The sequence below is a fragment of the Megalops cyprinoides genome, chromosome 15 (assembly GCF_013368585.1).
Source record: "Megalops cyprinoides isolate fMegCyp1 chromosome 15, fMegCyp1.pri, whole genome shotgun sequence".
Lineage (NCBI taxonomy): Eukaryota > Metazoa > Chordata > Actinopteri > Elopiformes > Megalopidae > Megalops > Megalops cyprinoides.
In genome coordinates, this window is record NC_050597.1 from 4,097,489 (window position 1) to 4,116,264 (window position 18,776).

Below are 18,776 nucleotides of genomic sequence, written 5' to 3' on the forward strand. Positions count from 1 at the left end.
TTGCCAGTTCAATTCCAGGGTGGGACAGTGCTGTTGTACCTTTGAGCTTAGTACTTCTAGCTGCTTTAGAAACTGACCAGGAATGTATGGATGGCAGTTAAAAATATAAGTTGGATAAAGGCCTCACAAAAAATGCAGTGTGATACCATCATCAACCAACGACCCAATAGCTGTGCAGATTCATTCATGTTCATTGCACAGGCTACACTGTTTTTCAGTCTGCAGTTCATTGTGAATTTGGTCCGAACAAAGAACATGCTAGTTGTGTAATTTTCATCACTTTAAAGAACAAGATTCCCCAGTGTGCTTGTCCCTTTATCTGTGATGAGTGTCACTGATCAGCGCTGGCTGTCTCTGACTGTCGTATTGTCTCTCAGGTGACAGCATGCGGAGCTACATCACAGGGCCGCCTGGTCCCCCTGGTCAGCCAGGCCCACGTGGACCCAAAGGAGATCGTGGCGACGCAGGGCACAGTTACGACCACAGGACTGTCGAGCATAGGTACGGCCAGGGAGAGCGGTGGGCTGAAAGACTGGACTACTCCAACGTGGCTCTGAAAGTGACAGATTACATCAAGAGTAAGTACCTTTAGTGTGTCACAATTACTTCTCAATTACTTAGCAATAGATACTGAAAGTAAGTAAACTTAAACTCTAGATCTTTTAGGAAATCTTTCCCATAAAATGGTTTTGTAAAAAATCTGTTCTAAGCAACAACCATCATGTTCTAGATACAACATCTAGTGCTATACATTGCGTGATACTTCATGCACAGAAAGAGTCATATTGTTTACTATTTATTTTGCTATTTATTATTTTCAAACTTTGGAACGTTGCATATTTCCTTATGTCTCAGATCAGATAATGGGAAGCCTACTGTGCAGACATTTCACTGTATAAACTATAAAGTCGTGTTTCAGAAAGCTGGCTGTTATAAGATTAGTTAGCATAGAATATTATTAACATGAATAGCGACATGATACTGCTCATCTACCCCCTCTTATGTTGGCTGCTGGTATTGCAAATTATACGCCTGTGCCCTCACCCTCAGCCCAGGGTCTGCTGCGGGATGTCATCTACGATGGCTCTCACCGCATTGATTCGCGTGTCATCCAAGGACCCCCGGGCCCCCCCGGTCCCCCCGGACCCCCAGGGTACATCCGTTACACGGGCTCCTACGGCAACGTCACCGCTGAAATCATGGACTACATCAGAAGTGAGGACATGACTCAATATGTCAGGCCTGGAAGGAAGTTGCACTAGGAAATAGAAAAGGCCATTAAAATTAAATAATTATGATGATTACTTAAAACTGATCCAGTCAAAAATATAAGGCATCATTTACAGTGCATTTTGAAGTCAGTTAATGGGAAAGATATTTATTTAAAATGTGCTTTACAGGGTAAAGAAACGACATTGCATGCTGTTTTAGGGACAGCCCTTCGTTTGGTAATCACACACTGTTGCTTATTGTTAAAATTGAATATTGTTAAAAATGGTTCTTCATCTACAGTGCATGGCTCCGTCGCTGGGCCTCCCGGGAGACCAGGACAGAAAGGAGACAGGGGGTACCCTGGACCAAAAGGAGACAGAGGTACGGTACCATCTCTGAATCAGCAACATTGGAGTCCACCCCTGCACTTGGGTTATAGAGGTGCCTTTCAGCCAGGAGATGGCCGACACCAGGAGCAACTGGTGATATCCCATCCAATCAGGCAATTTAATTATGTAATTAAGTAATCAGTGCCTGGGCTTTAACAAAGACTATAAGCCTGTGGTGGAAAGTACCGATTTCCATGCATGCTAAAATTGATGACCTGAGGCACCCAAAGCAAAATCAATGCTGGAGGTGCTGGGTGTTTGAGAGCCTTGACACTGACAGCAGTGTAGCATAGTGCTAAGGAGTAGGACTCGTAACCAAAAGGTTGCTGGTTTCATTCCCTGCTAGGGTGCTGCTGTTGTACCCTTGGGCAAGGTATTTAACCTATGTAAATTTTACTCGGGATAAGAGCGCCTGCTAAATGCCAATAATGTAATGTAGAGAGCTGAGGGTCATGTTGAAACGGAAACCATCAAAGCTTTAGCTGACAGCTGTCTTGCTCTCTGGCCTCAGGTGAAATGGGACCACAGGGTGTCATGGGACCCACTGGGCCGCCAGGTCACGAGGGCCGGAGAGGAGAGAAGGGGGAGAAAGGTATGAGAATGGCAGGGTAGCGATGGCGTGAGCTGGGAGCTGGGCTGGTAACTCCCAACTGCCAGGTTCCTGGGAGGGGGCACTGCTATTGTACACATGATTAAAGATATTAAGGTGAAATCTTCCAACTGTATAAAGCAATGATATGGAAAAATGTATGAAGTCTGGGGAAGGGAATTTTGTTACTACTAATACTAATATTAATAACAGTTACTGTTCATCTTTTCTCACCAAACAGGATGTAGACTGACATATGATATGTGAATGGGACTTTGATTTGTTTTCTGTGAAAGGACAGACCTTCCCATGCTGAAGCAAGCTAGATAAAAAAAAAGTAAAAAGTTTTTGTAGATAGAAAAAATGAATTTTTACTAGACCCCTACCAGACACAATTATTTAACACTGACAAAATCGTATGGTGTCATCTGCCTGCGTGTAAAGACATGCTATGGAAACACTCCTGTTTAAGGGGACAGCTGCTTATTTCAGTTCACCAATTTCACCTTTCAGGAGAGCTGGGTGTCCTTGGGCATAGGAAGAGGAGGAGCGTGGGAGTTTAAAGGGTTAAACCAGGGACAGCGTGTGCTGTAATTGGTGGAAATAAAGCCAGGATCAAAATGCCTTTCTTCTTTGGGTCTGTACTGTCTATCACTTCATATATTAGCAGTGCCTTGGTGGAGTCAAAAAACTATACTATCAAAATAACCAGTAGTGCAAAGCTTGCTTACACAGCAAATTACAGAGTATTAACATTTAACATTTTTAGATGCAGATTTTTGGGGGGGACTTTCCTGTTTAAATATAAAAGTGTTTTACTTAAAGTTTTTCTTAGGACCTTTTATGCACTATTTGCTTAAACCAGGGGTAAAACATCATTTGAGATTGCTAAAGCAATATCTGACTTGTCAAAGGATACAGCGGATTTAATTGTGAATTTAAAATGAGTAACCAGTGTTGAGTTGGTAAATGATGACAAATGTGGATTTAAATGGAGTTTGTTACAGAAAGGGTGCAATCACAAATGTATATATATATTTTTTTCCCTTTTGTAGCATTTGTCTTGTAGGTCTTCTCTGGATATTATCTGTTTGCATAATATCTGTCTCTGGTAGACAGGGTTTCCCTTTCTGCATGTTGTTTAGCATATGGTAACATATGGTACAAGTTAAAGAGGGTGGAACCTCACTCATACCTTACTCATAAAAATATGTGATATCCAGCATCTCTCTTTATGCACTTTTTTGTGTGTTTTAGTGTTGTGTTATATGCTTTTGAAAACATTTTTACTGTTTAAATCATTAATAAGAAAGTTACAAACAGATACAAGTAAAACCACCTAAAAGCAGAGCAAAAGCTGTTTTCATCCAGGGTTGAACTGATAGAAAAAGATATTTAAAAAAAGACTTTGTTACTGTCCTGTCAACAATCATACACTGAGCTGTGACTCTAAATATCATAATGTCTTCTCACTGGCTAGTTTTCCCCGTGTTGTCGTTTACTGCCAAGTCTAAAAATTAGTTTCTCAGTAGCTATTATGCAGGCCTAGTAATTGGGCCTGAAGAGCCAGGCCCAAGAAATAACTACTCATTGTTGCCACGTTTTTCATGCTAATCACTAGAAGAACTGAATTGCTAATGAGGTCACTGCTTCAAACCCTCAATGCCCAGCAAATCCTGTCTCCTCAGGATGACAGCAGAAAGGATCAGGCATTAATGAGCACAACTCAGGCCTGCATGACTGACCCTGTGGAAAAAATCCATGAAGCATTCTGGATTTAGTTTTCATTCAAGAGGCAATGCCCACCCTTCATGTCTGCTACAAACTAAAGCTCTCTGTTCTGTGCTCATATGTTAAGATATGAAGACAGATATCTTGAAGTAGGAGCATTAATATGAAATCAAAGCAGTGCCGATGATCTCTTTATATCCTGTTGATCCTAGATGAAAGCTGCTTTTGCTTTCTTTTTGCTCACATTAGAATGTGATAGCAATAATCATTCTTAAGATCAGTGAGATTTCACATCAAAACCATAAACCACTGTAACGATTACCGATTGGGATATGATGGAAAGTTGTTTTTTTTTTTTTTTTTTGAAGATTCACTGTGAGTAAGATCCATAAAACAATTGTGATGAACTGAAAAATGTAGTGTATTTTGAAAGTGTATTTTGAATGACAGAAAATGCCTTTCTAAAAAAACCCTTCATGTTGGAGAAATTCATAATCGATTGTAATTGAATAAAGTTACCCGAATGTGTTTTTGAATGAAGGACAGAACTTTTCTTGGAAAAAAAAAAACATTACAGTAGAAGTGAAATCCATTAACTCATTGTGCTGAACTGAAACAAAATATAAATATTGGAATGTATTTTTTAATAAATTACACTTTTTAAAAAAAAAAATTGTTCTTATTGGTATAAGTGAAGTCCCCAAACCAGACTTTCATATAATGCATTTAAAACAGCTCATATTCACATATCTGGATGTAGAGAAGCTGGCTGACACTTCTCCATAAACGAGTAGAAAAGAGCAACAGGTTAAAACCATAACTTATTATAAAAACTAACCTACAAAACAAAGAAAACCAGCCTATGCAAGCCAGCAACAGGGACAAAGCGAGCCTTCCCTGCTCTGCAGCCACACCTGTATTTAGTCAGGCCTCAATCACTAAGATGTGGCTCGTTATCCAATGAGCTGGTACCCTTACAAAATGCCAACATGTGCACGTAATTAACCAATTAACAAGTAGCACTCAGAGGGACGTGGTGAAGGCTATCTTTCGTACTGGAAAAATATTTGTTTACACTTTATTTGGAAGGCTCTTTCATAAAGAGCAATATTCAAGGTACTACGGGAAGGAAAATAGATACTGAACAGTCAGTAAAACAGTGATTGAACTTAAAATTGAAAACCCGCTCCTAAATAAGCATAAAACAATTACCTTCTAGTGTCATACTAACATGCACAAAGTCAGTGATCTACAAGAGCAACGTTACACATCTTCCTTCTCTCAGGGTTTGTAATTTAGGCAACAGTGACATCATTTCTGTGCCATATTACACTACAACTGCTCTAGCAGCTGTAAACACACTGCTCAGCATCTGTAGGAGTTATTTATATGTGCAAATTTAAAATGTAAATGTAACTTTTTTTTTTAACTTTCACAGCTCACTTGGCCTAAAAAATATTTTACTTTATTTACTATTGTTACATTTCATACTTTTAATGCATGAAGAGCAACCTTAATACGATTTTTATCATTAGTTTAGATACAGACAAATCAAGCTGATCTGCTGAACTGCCTATTCTCCCCAGTTCCATGTTCTCACGTTCTTCAGGGAAATGGGGTGACGACTGAGACAGACAGGCAGGCAGGCAGTCTGGCAGGTGACGGCCAAGCTCAGCGCCTGATATGCCAGGCTGTGTTTCAAGACCAGCTCTCACACAGCTTTGCAAAAAGACAGGTAACCCAAATCCGCAAAGTACAGCAAGCCGGTGCAGCAGTTAGAACAAAACGCAGACTTTTAAATATACAGTAATTGTTTTATTTACAGTACAGGAATATCAATCTACAGAAGTCTTTTAAATATAAATCACCTGATCTTTAAAATGCATATGATCCACAGGGTAAAAGTCTCTCATTTTACACTTTCAGATCAGATTACAGATACTTGTCAAGTCTGCAAATTGGAAATAACTGAAACCTTCAGATTGTGGAACACACTGACGTTACCCAACAAAATCATACAGGTTACACAAATCCTCCTAGTGGCTTTTTATGACTGCCAATGCTGTTTGCATGTGCAAATATATTAATGCGTCTGAATTCAGTGATGGAAAACTGTAGCTAACTGGGACTTAGAAGTACATAACTAACAGACACACAGCATTTCCACTCCAGCTGTGAAAGGAATGCAGCCATTCAGGCATAGATGATTTATAAACACATTCAAATGTATGATGTACATGGATAATTTTTTCCCCCCCGTTTTGGACAGGACCTGTTTAATATGAAAATGATAACATTTCAGTAAGACCAGTCAAATTTACATATAATCACCAACAGACAGAACAACCTTTTAAGGTCTACAGTATGTTTTTTTCATACCATGAAAAAACTCTTCCACAATTGTTACAGTTTAGAACGAAGATCTTAACAGCAGATTGTTAACTACCCAAAAATGTGAAGTCTGGATGATGTATTTGGAAAGTTAACTTTACTTGCAGCATCAAAATGACCTCAGACCAACATGGGAGCAAACCCCAAAATGATATACCCTGTGATATACCCCAAATCTAGTGACGTGAAACCCACTAGAACCAATGTCCAACACAAATAATGTTTCAACATAATACCACAGAGTACATTTCACAGGGAGTCAACACTGTCTATTCAATTTCAGAAAACTGAAGGTGATTAACTAACAATCATCATAAAAGTGTTAAGTCATATATACCTTTAAGAGCTAACAGTAACCATGAAAAAAAGACATGCAGAGCCCCCTTCCAAGACTCAAAATATTTGGTATTAAAATATTGAAATGTCTTTTGAAAGGTGCAGGGCAAACGCTCAAAGACGAAGAAGAGTGGAGTAAAAAGCTGAAATATGAGAAGGCTGTACTTAGAAATAATACGCAACAGCGTATTACTGCATATTATCAGTTGGTGTGAAGTAGTGCAATGATATGGCTGAAGGCTTACGTTCCTGGATATCACCTTCTGCGTGCTCCGCCCCTCAAACATGCCACACCTGCTCGTCTGCAGGATTCTACACCTCAATTTGAAAAAGAAGAAAAAAAAAATTCTACCAACTGCATAACACAAAAGGAACCCCATAAATGCACTGATAATTTACTGTAACAAAAAAATCTTAGTTCATCTAAAAAAAGAACAAAAAAAAAAAAAAATCAAAAGGCATGTTGCTTTCCAAGTAAAAAATAAACAAAAAACAAAGTAACTGTAGAGTAACTGTAACCAAAAAGCCTAGAGAACTGCCATAATGTTATATATATACACACACACACACACACAAAGACAGCAGTAAATGTGATGTATCAGATACAAACTGTACTGAGATAACAGTCTCAGAGAATAGTATTCAAACCCAGGCGGTGCTATGCTGTCTCTCATTCACCCTCTCTCAGGAGTGTTTATCAGTTTATTGGTCTACTATGATATATTACATGTATATAAAATAAACCATGACCTCCAGACTCGTCTTACAAATGTGCACTTCCTAGTTTACCAAAAGTACATTCTACTGTGTTATTACAGATATAACGGCATACAATAGCCTCAGAATTAATTCAAGCACCACCTTGTATGTTAAATATATATTTTTATGGTATTTGTACAAATTTCCAGGTACTTTTAGTGCAAATAACATCAGGGGTAGACTGAGCAGCAGTTGTCTCAGAGCAAGCTGAATTTTAAAAAAAGCCTGCTCACTCACAGAATCAAATTATTTTAGGCACTGGATTATTTTGCAGAGTAAGATATCTAAATTGCATGTAATGACTGAAAATGACTGTAACTGTAATATTTTTTGCTAAAGCAGAAACAGCGTCAGCACGTTGCATTTGAAAATACTGCCCCAGAACAGAGGAAGAAAAAAGACAAAAATACACTAACTTCATTGACCACTGAAATTTTCTTTTGTCAAATTAATGTAACTTACAAAAATGATTATATAAAAAAATTGAAAGGAAGCAAAAACACAAAAAGAAAATAAAAAAAAAGGTCAATGCAGACTTCAGTAACTTCATCGTGTATAAAACTCAGCCTGTGGCTTTGGGGTTCTTCCATCCTGATCCAGTAATAGTCCAGAGGCCCCGCGGAATGAGAGCGCTCCGATTGTCGTTTCCATGGTGAGGATGAAAGGCAGGAGAGAGGCGTGTCCCCGCGTGGCCCCGCCCGTCCCGTTATGACCCGGAGGAGTGCACGCTGGGGATGGGGTAGAATTTGGAGATCCGGCTTTGGGCTGAGGGGTTAAGGCATTCCGACTCGCCGCTCATCTTGAAAAACACTTCCTGTTCCTGGAGCTTGCGTGCAAACTCCTCCTCCAGAGCCTGAGAGATGGGAGAGGTGCAGGGGTGTGTTACTGTCAGACTGGTGCGCAGCTCAGGGAACACTCAAAACATAACCAACACACCAGTATGTCTCTGGGCACACACAAAAATTGCAAACATTTAGTGTGTAGAGTGCAGAGTGTAGCTGGGGCTTTGGGTAGTGAGGAAGCACACAGGTGTTATAAACTGGATTTTATGATATTGTATTGTATATGATAACAAATAACTCAATAATGAATCAAAACTGTGTAAAAGGTTGCCCTGTGTTCCTGAGACTCCTGCACATGTATACAACAGACGCATGATGCCCTAGATCATGTGTGTGTGTGTGTGTGTGTGAGTGTATGCAATGTGTGTGTGTGTGTGTGTGTGTGTGTGTGTGTGTGTGTACGTAATGTGTGCGTGTGTGTGTGTGTGTGTGAGCGTGCGTGTGTGTGTGTGTGAGCATGCGTGTGTGTGTGAGCGTGCGTGTATACGGAGGTTGGGGGAAGAGATCCTCCCTCTCTTTCACCTTCTTCCTGGGCCGAAGCTTCTCCCTCCACTCCTTCAGCTCCTGGCTGTGCTCCTCGTCCAGCTCCTTCAGCTTCTGGGTCTCGTGCTCGATCAGAAGGTGGCACTTCTCGTTCTGAAAGAGTGAGAGCGGAGCTCGGGTTAGCGCTGCACGCAGGAAACGACACGGTGAGGAGGTGAAACGGGGGCGGGGTTAGCGCTGCACGCAGGAAACGACACGGTGAGGAGGTGAAACGGGGGCGGGGTTAGCGCTGCACGCAGGAAACGACACGGTGAGGAGGTGAAACGGGGGCAGGGTTAGCGCTGCACGCAGGAAACGACACGGTGAGGGGATGAAACGGGGGCCGGGTTAGCGCTGCAAGCAGGAAACGACACGGTGAGGAGGTGAAACAGGGGGCGGGGTTAGCGCTGCACGCAGGAAACGACACGGTAAGAGGGTGAAACGGGGGCTGGGTTAAAGCCGTACACAGGAAATGACACAGAGAGAGGGTGAAACGGGGGCGGGGTTAGCGCTGCACGCAGGAGATGACACGGTGAGGCGGAGGAACGGCGGTGCTGTGAGCCGGGCGGGTACCTGCAGCTGCTGCAGCTCCCGGATGTTGGCGTCGCACTGAAGCTGCAGATCCCTCATCTGGTTCTCATGTTTCTGGTGCTGGTGAAGTCTCTCGTTCTTCTGCCTCTTCTCCTCCTGGGCTGCAAACTGCTCCAGACGAGCCAACACCCACGCAGAGTCAAGCTACTACACTGTAACAGGGCTCTCGTGCATAGCACATTTAGAGTTTCCGTAGCTTTTAAGTGGCTATTCAAGGATAAAACATTTTCAATCTCCATGGTTAAAATACTGTTTGACTGTAACCATTACGTGTCTTATGGCTGGTATATTACGTTCCATAGCGTTTACTTGAACAAGGATTTATTGTTATTACTACCCAGGATCTTTCGGGATCTATAGATTTCACAATCCTCATTTCTTTTGACTGTATGCTCAGTATGATCCAGTACGCCCCTGCGATGTTACTGTAAACACACAGTGAACCTTTGCTGTTGCATAAATATAAGCAGAGTCCTGCAGGGCAGCTGTAAGGACACGGTGGCTTTTCTCACAGACCTGTTTGACCTTCTCTCGGTCCTGTTCGGGCGTTCCCGCCGAGGTGATGCGCAGGCTCTTTTTAAACATGGCCATGCGGGTCTTGGCCTCGCTGCGCTGGATCTTGGGCAGCCTGCCTCTCTCCTGCGTCTGCCTGTTCTTCATCTCCTCGATCAGCCTCTGGTTATACCTCTGCATCTGCTCCATTTCCTGAGAAGGCACAATGAGGAATTCATTTACTCCAGACCGAAGCAGGCCTGGAGTTCAGCCACTGTCCTGCAGAGGGCACTGTGTGAGTGCAGAGATCGTAGCTGACTGGGATCAGCTGGTCGGTCTGCCTCAGAGCCTCACCTTCTCATGCCTTTTCAGCAGCTGGTGTCTCTGCATGAAGTACTGGTCTTTCAGCTGCTGCTTGAGGAGCTGGTGTTTCTCCTGCAGGTGGCGCTCTTCCAGCTCCCACATGGCTGCTTCTCGGGCTGGAGAGACAAGCATGCACACACACACAGATACAGACACAGACACACACACACACAGATACAGACACACACACACACACACACAAATACAGACACACACACACACACACACACACACACACAGACACACACACACACAGACAGAGACACAGACACAGACACACACACATGAACAAACATGCATAAATGTTAAATATAATGATGCATTCACCAGCTTCACTGGAAGTAGAATACGCTAACTATCAGACTGAATGAACTACATCAATATTGTTTTCAAAAAGGGGGACATTACACTCCTTTCCACCATTTTACAGGGTGTTGATTAAGTGCGGAGTGCGTTTGACCTCTGACCTCTGAGCAGCTGCTGTTTGTGGTTGAGGCAGTCGCGCTCGATGGTGGCGATCTCGTGTTTGTGCTGCTGAATGATCTTCTTCAGGGCTCCATCCAGCTCCTGCTGTTGCTTCTGCAGGAACTCCTGCTCCTAAAGAGAGACGGGGGGGTGGAGGGGAGAGGGGTGAGCGTCCTCCACCACAGTGCCCAGCGCACCAGGGACAGCCAGGAACAGCACAGCCAAAAGGCACAGCAAGCCAAAAACACTGTCACGCACAACACGGTCGGAAACAACTGCTTTCACAGCTCAGAAAAGACATTCAGAATTCATGAGAGTGATCAAACTGATGGATGGACAGTGGCGGAATACAACAGTATAAAAAGTATTTTCTTATTAAAAAAAAATTATTCACAATAAATGTAAATCCGGATTAACCATGTGATTTGGCTGTTTACATTAATGTAAAGGAATTCTTCAGTTTTGCATGTCAGGTAACTATATTCATTTGGACCCCACTGCCTCTTCTCCGGTCCACAGCCAAATCTTTATGCTGGGTTCAGTTTCCCTCTGTGGCCTCTTCAGTCGGTGTCATGGAGAGGGTTTCAAACAACGTATGAATACAAGCAGGAGGAAATATCCAGAAGAGAGACCACTGCATCAGGGAATGACAGCACTGCAAAACCAAACACAGCCATGCTCACATGTGCTTCCTTCTTTCTCGCTACCAGTGGCTGATTCTTAACCACTGTGGCATTAACTTAACCGGGGCTGATCTCATTCCCTCCCGTGATTCACACTCTGATTCCAAATGGCCAACAAATGGATGCTTCTCCCGGCTTTAAAACCCCACCGAGTTTTACTCAGGCCACCAGAAGGCAATAAAGGCACAACCCTGCTGACTGGCAGTTAGGCCATTATGGACGGGAACATTAGTCACCCTGGAAATACACAGATCTTCACTCCTCCTGGAAGTCGTAAATTTCCCCCTCGGGCCTAAACGGGGGCTGTCGTAACAGACGCAATTCCACCAAAACAATGATGGCAGCATGGACTGTTAGGTCACACTTTCACTTTCCACAGTACAGCTTTTGTTCTTTTTTTAAATAAGGAAAGCTATTGTTTATATAGAGTGCATGTGATCAATGAGGTATAGTACAAACAAACATAAAAAAACGGCCATTTTTGTTTTGGTTTTACACTTACACGATACAATATACTGCACGAAACAGCCTTTTTTTATTGTACACATTCAGTGATGGGACCCACAAGAGCACATGTGAGCAGTGAGGGAGAGAGAGACAGAGAGAGAGACAGAGTGAGGGAAAGAGGGAGAGAGAGAGAGAAACAGAGAGTGAGGGAGAGAGTGAGAGGGAGTGAGAGCGAGCTAGAGACAGAGGGAGGCAAGCAGAGAGAGAGAGAGAGAGAGAGAGAGAGAGAGAGAGAGAGAGAGAGAGAGAGAAAGAGAGAGGGAGAAAGAGAGAGAGAGAGAGACAGAGACAGAAAGAGAGAGAGACAGAGAGAGGGAGAGAGACAGGTGGAAGAGGGAAGGGGGTGACTTACATCCTGCATCTGAGCGTTGAAGAGAGTACATGAGGACAACTGAAAAGACTGTATCATAACCTGGGCCACGCCCTGTGGATTAAAAGAGACGGCACTCCCCAAAATCAGCAACACGTCAAAACAGCAGCAGACTGGTAACCCCCACCCCACCCCCACACAGCACACACTCACCCCCCCCCCGCCCCCCCTGAGGGGCAGCTGGCCACTGGAGACTGGAGAGGAAAGGACTGTGTGCAAGGTAGGACTCCATGGGAAGCCTGCTATGGGTTTCAGTTTAGTACATGCTTCAGGTTTTAAGTAGGTTTTTGGTAGTCGTGAGTCCTTAGTTCGGTAGCTGCTCGACTCTAGACCTGTAGCTGTTCCAGGCTTTAGTTCAGCAATTGCTCGAGGTTTTAGTATGGTAGCTGTGAGCCTTTAATTCGGTACCTATGACCCTTTAGTCTCAGTAGCTGCAAGGCTTTAGTTTTTTAGTTGCTCATCTCTTTAGTTTGGTAGCTGCTCGAGTTTTTGGTTCGGTAGCTGCTCGTTTTTGCTTCTTTTCTTTCCTCGCTAGCTTATGTTAGTACTGCCATTCCCCTGTGCATGCTGTGTCTGACATGCAGGAGCGTACACACACATATGCACTTTCATCTGCAGCACTGCAAGGTCCCTGTACTTTTCACATTTTCATTATGTCAGTGAGAGATTCGTCCCCTCTGGACTGGATCCTTCAACTCTATTCAGCATTTGCACATGGACATTCTGATATTTAATGCTCAGAAAGCAAGCCAGGAATTGACATGAGGAGGCGAGGAAAAGCTTGGAAGCTGGGCCATCATGGGGAGTCCTGCATGTTGAAGTGAGAGAGGCTGCTGGGGTTAAGATTTTTAGACAGGGTTTAGGTGTGAGACAGAGAGGGAGATGGGATTACCTCTCCATGCTGGGTCTGCAATAGGTCTTCCTTTAAACGTTTCAAGAGCTCTTTTCTCATGTGTTTGGGTGAAAGTTCCACTTCTTGTTTCACCTACAGTGTGAGCATGCAGATGGTGGGGAAAATGCTTCCTTGCTGTCTGTGTCAGTTGCTACAGCAGCCATGTTATACAGGAACACACAGGCAAGTCTTATCTTTATGCTGTTTTTAAATATGTGTGAGTGAAGCAGAAAGGTTTAGATTAACGCTGCAAAATCAAATCAGCTGAGATACTACCTTAAAAGGTCCATTATGTAGTGCATAGTTCCAAGACCAATGTACATTCTTTCATATTGACACTGATATGGATGATAAACTTTATGCTGCTTCTTCAATTTGTCAGCCTACAGACACACTAAAAAAAAGACTGCACACCACCATAACAGTGTCAAAGAAAGACTGACACCAGTCAGCAGAGCATGAAAATGCCCAAATATGGAAGTGGAGGTGATTAGTTGAGCGAGTTGATTGGTTACTGGGATTTTACACAAGTAATGAGGATCATTAAAGCCACAGGAGAGATGAAACCCAGTCCTGCCTCTGCTCAGCCCAAGCTCTTTTACACCAGATGGAATAGATGGAAATCCACTTATGACTTATGAACTGTTGCCTGGTGCAGAATGAAATATCAGCTCAAATCGGCGGTCTCAGGCCTGAAGGCAGCCAGGGAGGAGCACGGTTTTGTACAGGCTGGCCTACTGATCTGGCAGCCATCGCTTTCAGCAGGCCAAAGCGCTCTCCTCAGGTATGGGAACGCCGGTGGGGTTTTAATGAGAGCTGGGACGGGCTCTGGAAGGGAGCCCTGCTCAGCCCGGGGTGCCTGGCCCGGGCTGAGCTCCACGGGATCAGAGCTGAGAATCCTCTGTTCCACTGCCAGCCGCCAGGATTCTGCACGGCTCTTACGCACTGGAGGGGGGGTGCGTAATTGGCTGGGTGGCGCTGCCTTTGATATTTCACTGTGCATCAGGCTACAGACATCGCAGGAGAGACAGCAATCTTCCCCACAGGAAAATCTTTAAATCAATGCAAAGGTTTGGCTGAATCGACCCAAAACCATCTGTGACTGCTCCCAACCCAGCACCACACCCAGCGTACACACACTCACACATACTGCACAAGTCACCGTTAGTTACACATGCACATAGAATACAGTACATTATTCAGCTACACATACCACATGCTAAGTCCATTATCAAAACATTAAAATTGTTCCTCTCACATATGATACACATGCTAACATGGATAGGCTAACTGTCCTATTTAGCAATACTAGTATTTATAAGACTTATTATTTATGATTAGCTGGACACAATCAGGACACATTTTGCAAGTCTATTAAACAAGAAAATAAATGTAACTGTAATGTTAATGAGTACCAGTGTTGCCATATTCAGTTGGGATAAAGAAAGTCAGTCCAGCCAGTCCCATATGAGAGCCATGCATTATGAAACACTGCAATGGAAGCCTCAGTAGAGGAGAAACCCTGTTCCACATCACCACAGAGCAGGCCAATGCTTATACATCACACTGCCAGACCCTGTGAGATACCCCCCTGGTGGCCATACCTCCACACTGCATGTGAACGGTATGGAGCCAAGAGCATGGAGTTTCTACGGAAACCTCACCGATACAAAGAGATGAAGCACATGCATCACATGGAAAGGATGAGGCTAAAGATGCAGGGCCATCTCAGTTTCCACAGAACACACTGTTAGCATTGCGCGTTGGGACCAAAAATGTATGATACGGCAGCCATGATGAGAATCACTTTCACAAAAAGATGCACCTGCTGAACTAGAGTAGCCTTAAGCAGCAGCTACGCTAAAGCACCAGCATGATCATAATCATAAGCAATGATGTGACAGATTCATCTGTGTCAGCAGGAGATTAAGATAATGATTATAACTGCCACCCTGAAATCAGGATGACTTATAAAACACAGTTTCAGAATATGTTGCTCAGTTTCAGTGCATGACCACTAGTGATGGGAGAATGAGGCTTCGTGAAACCTGGTGCAGTCATGTGCCATCAATAACTCACTGATCCAAACCAATCACAATGTTATGCTACGGATAGAAAGACACTGATTGGTTCATAGAAGTTGGTTGCTGACAGCATATGGCAGCTCCTCCAATGGGGTTCTGGAATCTGAAGTCTCTGAGTCCCTTCACTACTGAAAACACAGTACAGGTGGTGAATTGTCACAGTAGTGACTATGCTGATATCTAACTGCCAGCTAAGGTACTGAAGGAGATAAAACCACATGCAGCTGCTGAAACAGGGACCTGCTTCCAAGTCTAACATGTAGGCCTTCAGGAGGTGTGCCGTCACCTCTTTCAACCTTTAATGGTATTAGCACCTGTAACATTTAGTAGCCCCAAGCTCTGCAAGCCGTTTCACCGGGAGCGCAGCGCTAATGAACAGGAGGAGAGAGAGAGAGAAAGAGCACCAGAACCAGAACCAGAACCAGCACCAGAACCAGTACGAGCACCAGACAGCGCAGCCAGCCCCCGGCAGTGTGCGGTGCACCGCCACACAGAGCCGACCGATATGGCAACACGTCCCCTACCGCGCGGCACCCGCCGCGAACCGCCCCGGCACGGCCGCCTCACCTCCTTCTTGCGGTTCTTCAGCATGTTCTGGAACTTGGACAGCTCCTTGTCCTGCTCCGATTTGATGCGCTTGGCCTCGTCCCGCAGGCGGTTGGTGTGGTCCTGCTCCAGCCGCTCGATGGTCTGCTTCTGCTGCTTCTCCAGGTTCTCCACCTCCTGGTCGTACTGGCGCTTCTTACCCTGTGGAGCCCGGGAGAACCACACAGAGTGAGGCACTGCACTGAAAATCCTTTCTAAATGCTACAACTGTTAAGACTCAAAGGAAAAAAAAAATGAATGTACAACAATGGATGTTGCTGTTGTAAACTAGAAAACCGGAGCCAATGGCATAAAATAGTGGGGAAAAGTTGACAAAAATTGTTCATGGATTTGACACATTTATACACCAGCTACACTATTCTGGGTGATGCATTAATTTTAGAAAAACAACTGCAGTTTGAGATGATGTACTTTTTTGCCCCCAGTTCTCACCTATTGGTCAGTGCCTAAAATGTATTCACATAGTAACACTGAATTCACTCAAATCTTTATATTTTTTACAGGTTTTGCATTTAGAAAAGGCATTTCTAATAAACACAATCACCAACGAATGAGCAGGCAGGCAGATTTACCTGCCCTGGAAACAGGTACTCAACACGTGACGTACCGGTGGAAAGGGCTCATGGGAAACGTAGTTCTGACCCTGTGGCAGTGACTCACCGACATTTCCTGCTCGAAGCGGCGGAAGATCTGCTCCTTCTGCTGCTGCAGCTTGTTGCTGAGCTGCTGCTGGGCCCTCTGCTCCTCCCTCTGCAGCAGCCTCAGCTCGCGAAGCTCCTGCCGCCTGTCGGAGCACAGCCACACACACACACACACACACACACACACACACACACACACACACACACACACACACACACACACACACACACACACACCCCTTACACACTGCCAACTGATACAGCTGCAGGGCACATCTAATCAAATACCAAAAGCCTGATATGTAGCCTTAGGGATGTTTACCCTTAAATGGCTCCTAAAATCACTCCTATGCACCTGAAATAAACGGCCTACATTTCGGTTTCCACCTGTGCAAGATGATGGTTCTCAGGTGCAGCACTGTATTTCGTCCCCAAGGAAACACTGAGGTCCCTATTGAAGTTCCTACTACAAAGCTGTAACAATTCAGTCAAATGGCATTACTATTATTAAACACCCCGACATATGAGTGGGATTGTTGTACTTACAGTAATGAAATAAATGTTTATGAATACATAATTTGTTATCTGGGAAATGTCTTTACAAGGAGAACACTGAACACTGTTCCTACTTCCTGTTACTTCAGTTTATACAATGGAGGGCCAATGGATTGGGGAGGAGAAGCTATGAAGTGGGACTATTAAATTCTGTATTGCTTTGTTGAACACTTGGGCTCTATACACAGCATGTAGATACGACTTGTGGTTTGTTGTGCCCACGACCACATAATTGGGTCTTCAACACTTGGATTATCCCTTTTTAACCTAAGTTTAAAGTAAAAACATCTACTGAAGTTGTACTGGACATACTGAGCCTTTCAGCTTCCAGCATCTGTTGTCTGAATCTGACACCCCTAGCTTTATGATTTACAATTTCAGGCCCATACCTCAAGAATCTCATCTCCTCATTTTTGGTATCGTTGTCCGTGACGATCTTGGACGTGGTGACGCTGACCTCCACTCCGTCCACCATGAACTTGCGGGTCTTTTTCAGGGTCTTCTTCTGCCGCTTGGCCTCCTGAAAAGGGAAGGCAGTGCTCAGTCTTTGCAGATGCGATTCAGAGAATGCCATTCTGCGTTTCATATGGGCGGTGTTGTTACCTGCACAGAGACGGAGCCTGTCTCCTTGTTCTTGGTGAGGAAGCTGGAGATGGACAGGTTCAGGTCGATGCTGTTGTTGTCGGCCGCAGAGCTGCTCCCCGAGTCAGAGTCCTTCTCTTTTTCTTTCTCTGCCACCTTCTCGGGAGCTGTGACGGAAGGTTCGGATTTCTCTTCCTCCGTCTCCTTCGCTTTCTCTTCCACCTCCACCTTCTCCTTCTCGCCAGCAGGGGGCGGTGCTGGCGTGACCTCTGCTGGGGTCTCCTCAGGCTCAGTCACAGTGAGCTTGGCTGGCTCGGCATTCTCGCTGGGTGGCTCCTGGGAAGGCTGCTCAGCAATGTCCTTGGCCTCTTTCGGGACTTCATCGGAGCTTTCCGCTGCCTCTGGCTCCTTTGCTTCGGCCTCCTTCTCTGCTGGCTTCTCCCCAGCAGCCGGTTCCTCAGCCTTCTCCTCCTCAGGCTTAGCACTAGCCTCTGCCAAGGGACCTTCAATGGGTTTGTCCTCTGGCTCCTCAGGTCTAAGAGGCTCAACAGCCTCCTGTTCTTCGCTTTTGGGCTGGCTTTCAGCCTCCTCCTCCACAACGCCCTCTTTTCCACCTTCTGTTGGGATTTCTGGACCAGGTGCCGTTTTCTCTTTCTCTTCCTCCACCTCTTTTTCTTTCTCTTCCTCCACCTCTTTTTCCTCCTCTTCCTCCACCTCTTTTTCCTCCTCTTCCTCCTCCTTCTCCTCCTCTCCTGCCACGCCCGCTGGCACAGACTCCTCTGGTTTGACACCCTCTTCCTTTGGCGCGCTCGGCACCTCCGGTGTGTCCTCCTCTTTGCTCTCGGCAGCCGGGGCCTCCCTGTTCACGGTCTCCTCGTCGCAGGCGTCTGGGGCGCTGACCTCGTTCAGTTTGTCGTTCTCGGATCTGTCCACCTCGCTGGTGCCGATGCCCTCATCGGACAGCTTGTCGCTGGTCCTGTCCTCCGTGAGATCGGGCTCCATCTTCTCCGTGACGGACTCCAGGATGGAGGTGGACTGGGAGATCTTTTCATCCTCGGAGCTCCCGATGCTGGCATCTGAAGGTGCCCGCTTGTGTCCTGGTACCAGCTGGTGCACATTTGAAACACATAACGCTTATTGTTACTGTACTGTGATACAAAATTCACATCAAAAG

General features: G+C 44.8%; 2 protein-coding genes across 4 annotated transcripts in view; one reads left to right on the plus strand and one right to left on the minus strand.

The window, feature by feature from the left end:
* Positions 1–3,108, plus strand: part of col17a1b (collagen, type XVII, alpha 1b) — a 30,526-nt gene extending 27,418 nt beyond the window's left edge. Inside the window, exons 49-53 of the mRNA XM_036547181.1 lie at positions 378–578; positions 1,051–1,215; positions 1,513–1,593; positions 2,113–2,193; positions 2,704–3,108. Of these exons, the coding sequence (XP_036403074.1) occupies positions 378–578; positions 1,051–1,215; positions 1,513–1,593; positions 2,113–2,193; positions 2,704–2,753 (578 nt within the window). The 3' untranslated portion in view covers positions 2,754–3,108. The remainder of the gene's footprint in view (positions 1–377; positions 579–1,050; positions 1,216–1,512; positions 1,594–2,112; positions 2,194–2,703) is intronic.
* Positions 3,109–6,096: 2,988 nt separating this feature from the next.
* Positions 6,097–18,776, minus strand: part of slka (STE20-like kinase a) — a 35,624-nt gene continuing 22,944 nt past the window's right edge. The window contains exons 9-19 of one of the 3 annotated variants that reach the window (XM_036546293.1): positions 17,624–18,709; positions 17,410–17,540; positions 16,485–16,608; positions 15,786–15,965; positions 12,225–12,296; positions 10,685–10,814; positions 10,209–10,333; positions 9,879–10,067; positions 9,345–9,470; positions 8,772–8,885; positions 6,097–8,260 (exon numbers count right to left, since the gene is read on the minus strand). In XM_036546293.1, coding sequence (XP_036402186.1) covers positions 8,114–8,260; positions 8,772–8,885; positions 9,345–9,470; positions 9,879–10,067; positions 10,209–10,333; positions 10,685–10,814; positions 12,225–12,296; positions 15,786–15,965; positions 16,485–16,608; positions 17,410–17,540; positions 17,624–18,709 — 2,424 coding nt within the window. In that variant the 3' untranslated portion in view covers positions 6,097–8,113. Of the gene's footprint in view, positions 8,261–8,771; positions 8,886–9,344; positions 9,471–9,878; positions 10,068–10,208; positions 10,334–10,684; positions 10,815–12,224; positions 12,297–13,134; positions 13,228–15,785; positions 15,966–16,484; positions 16,609–17,409; positions 17,541–17,623; positions 18,710–18,776 lie in introns of all 3 variants that reach the window. The other 2 variants (XM_036546292.1, XM_036546294.1) reach the window with 2 other exon arrangements.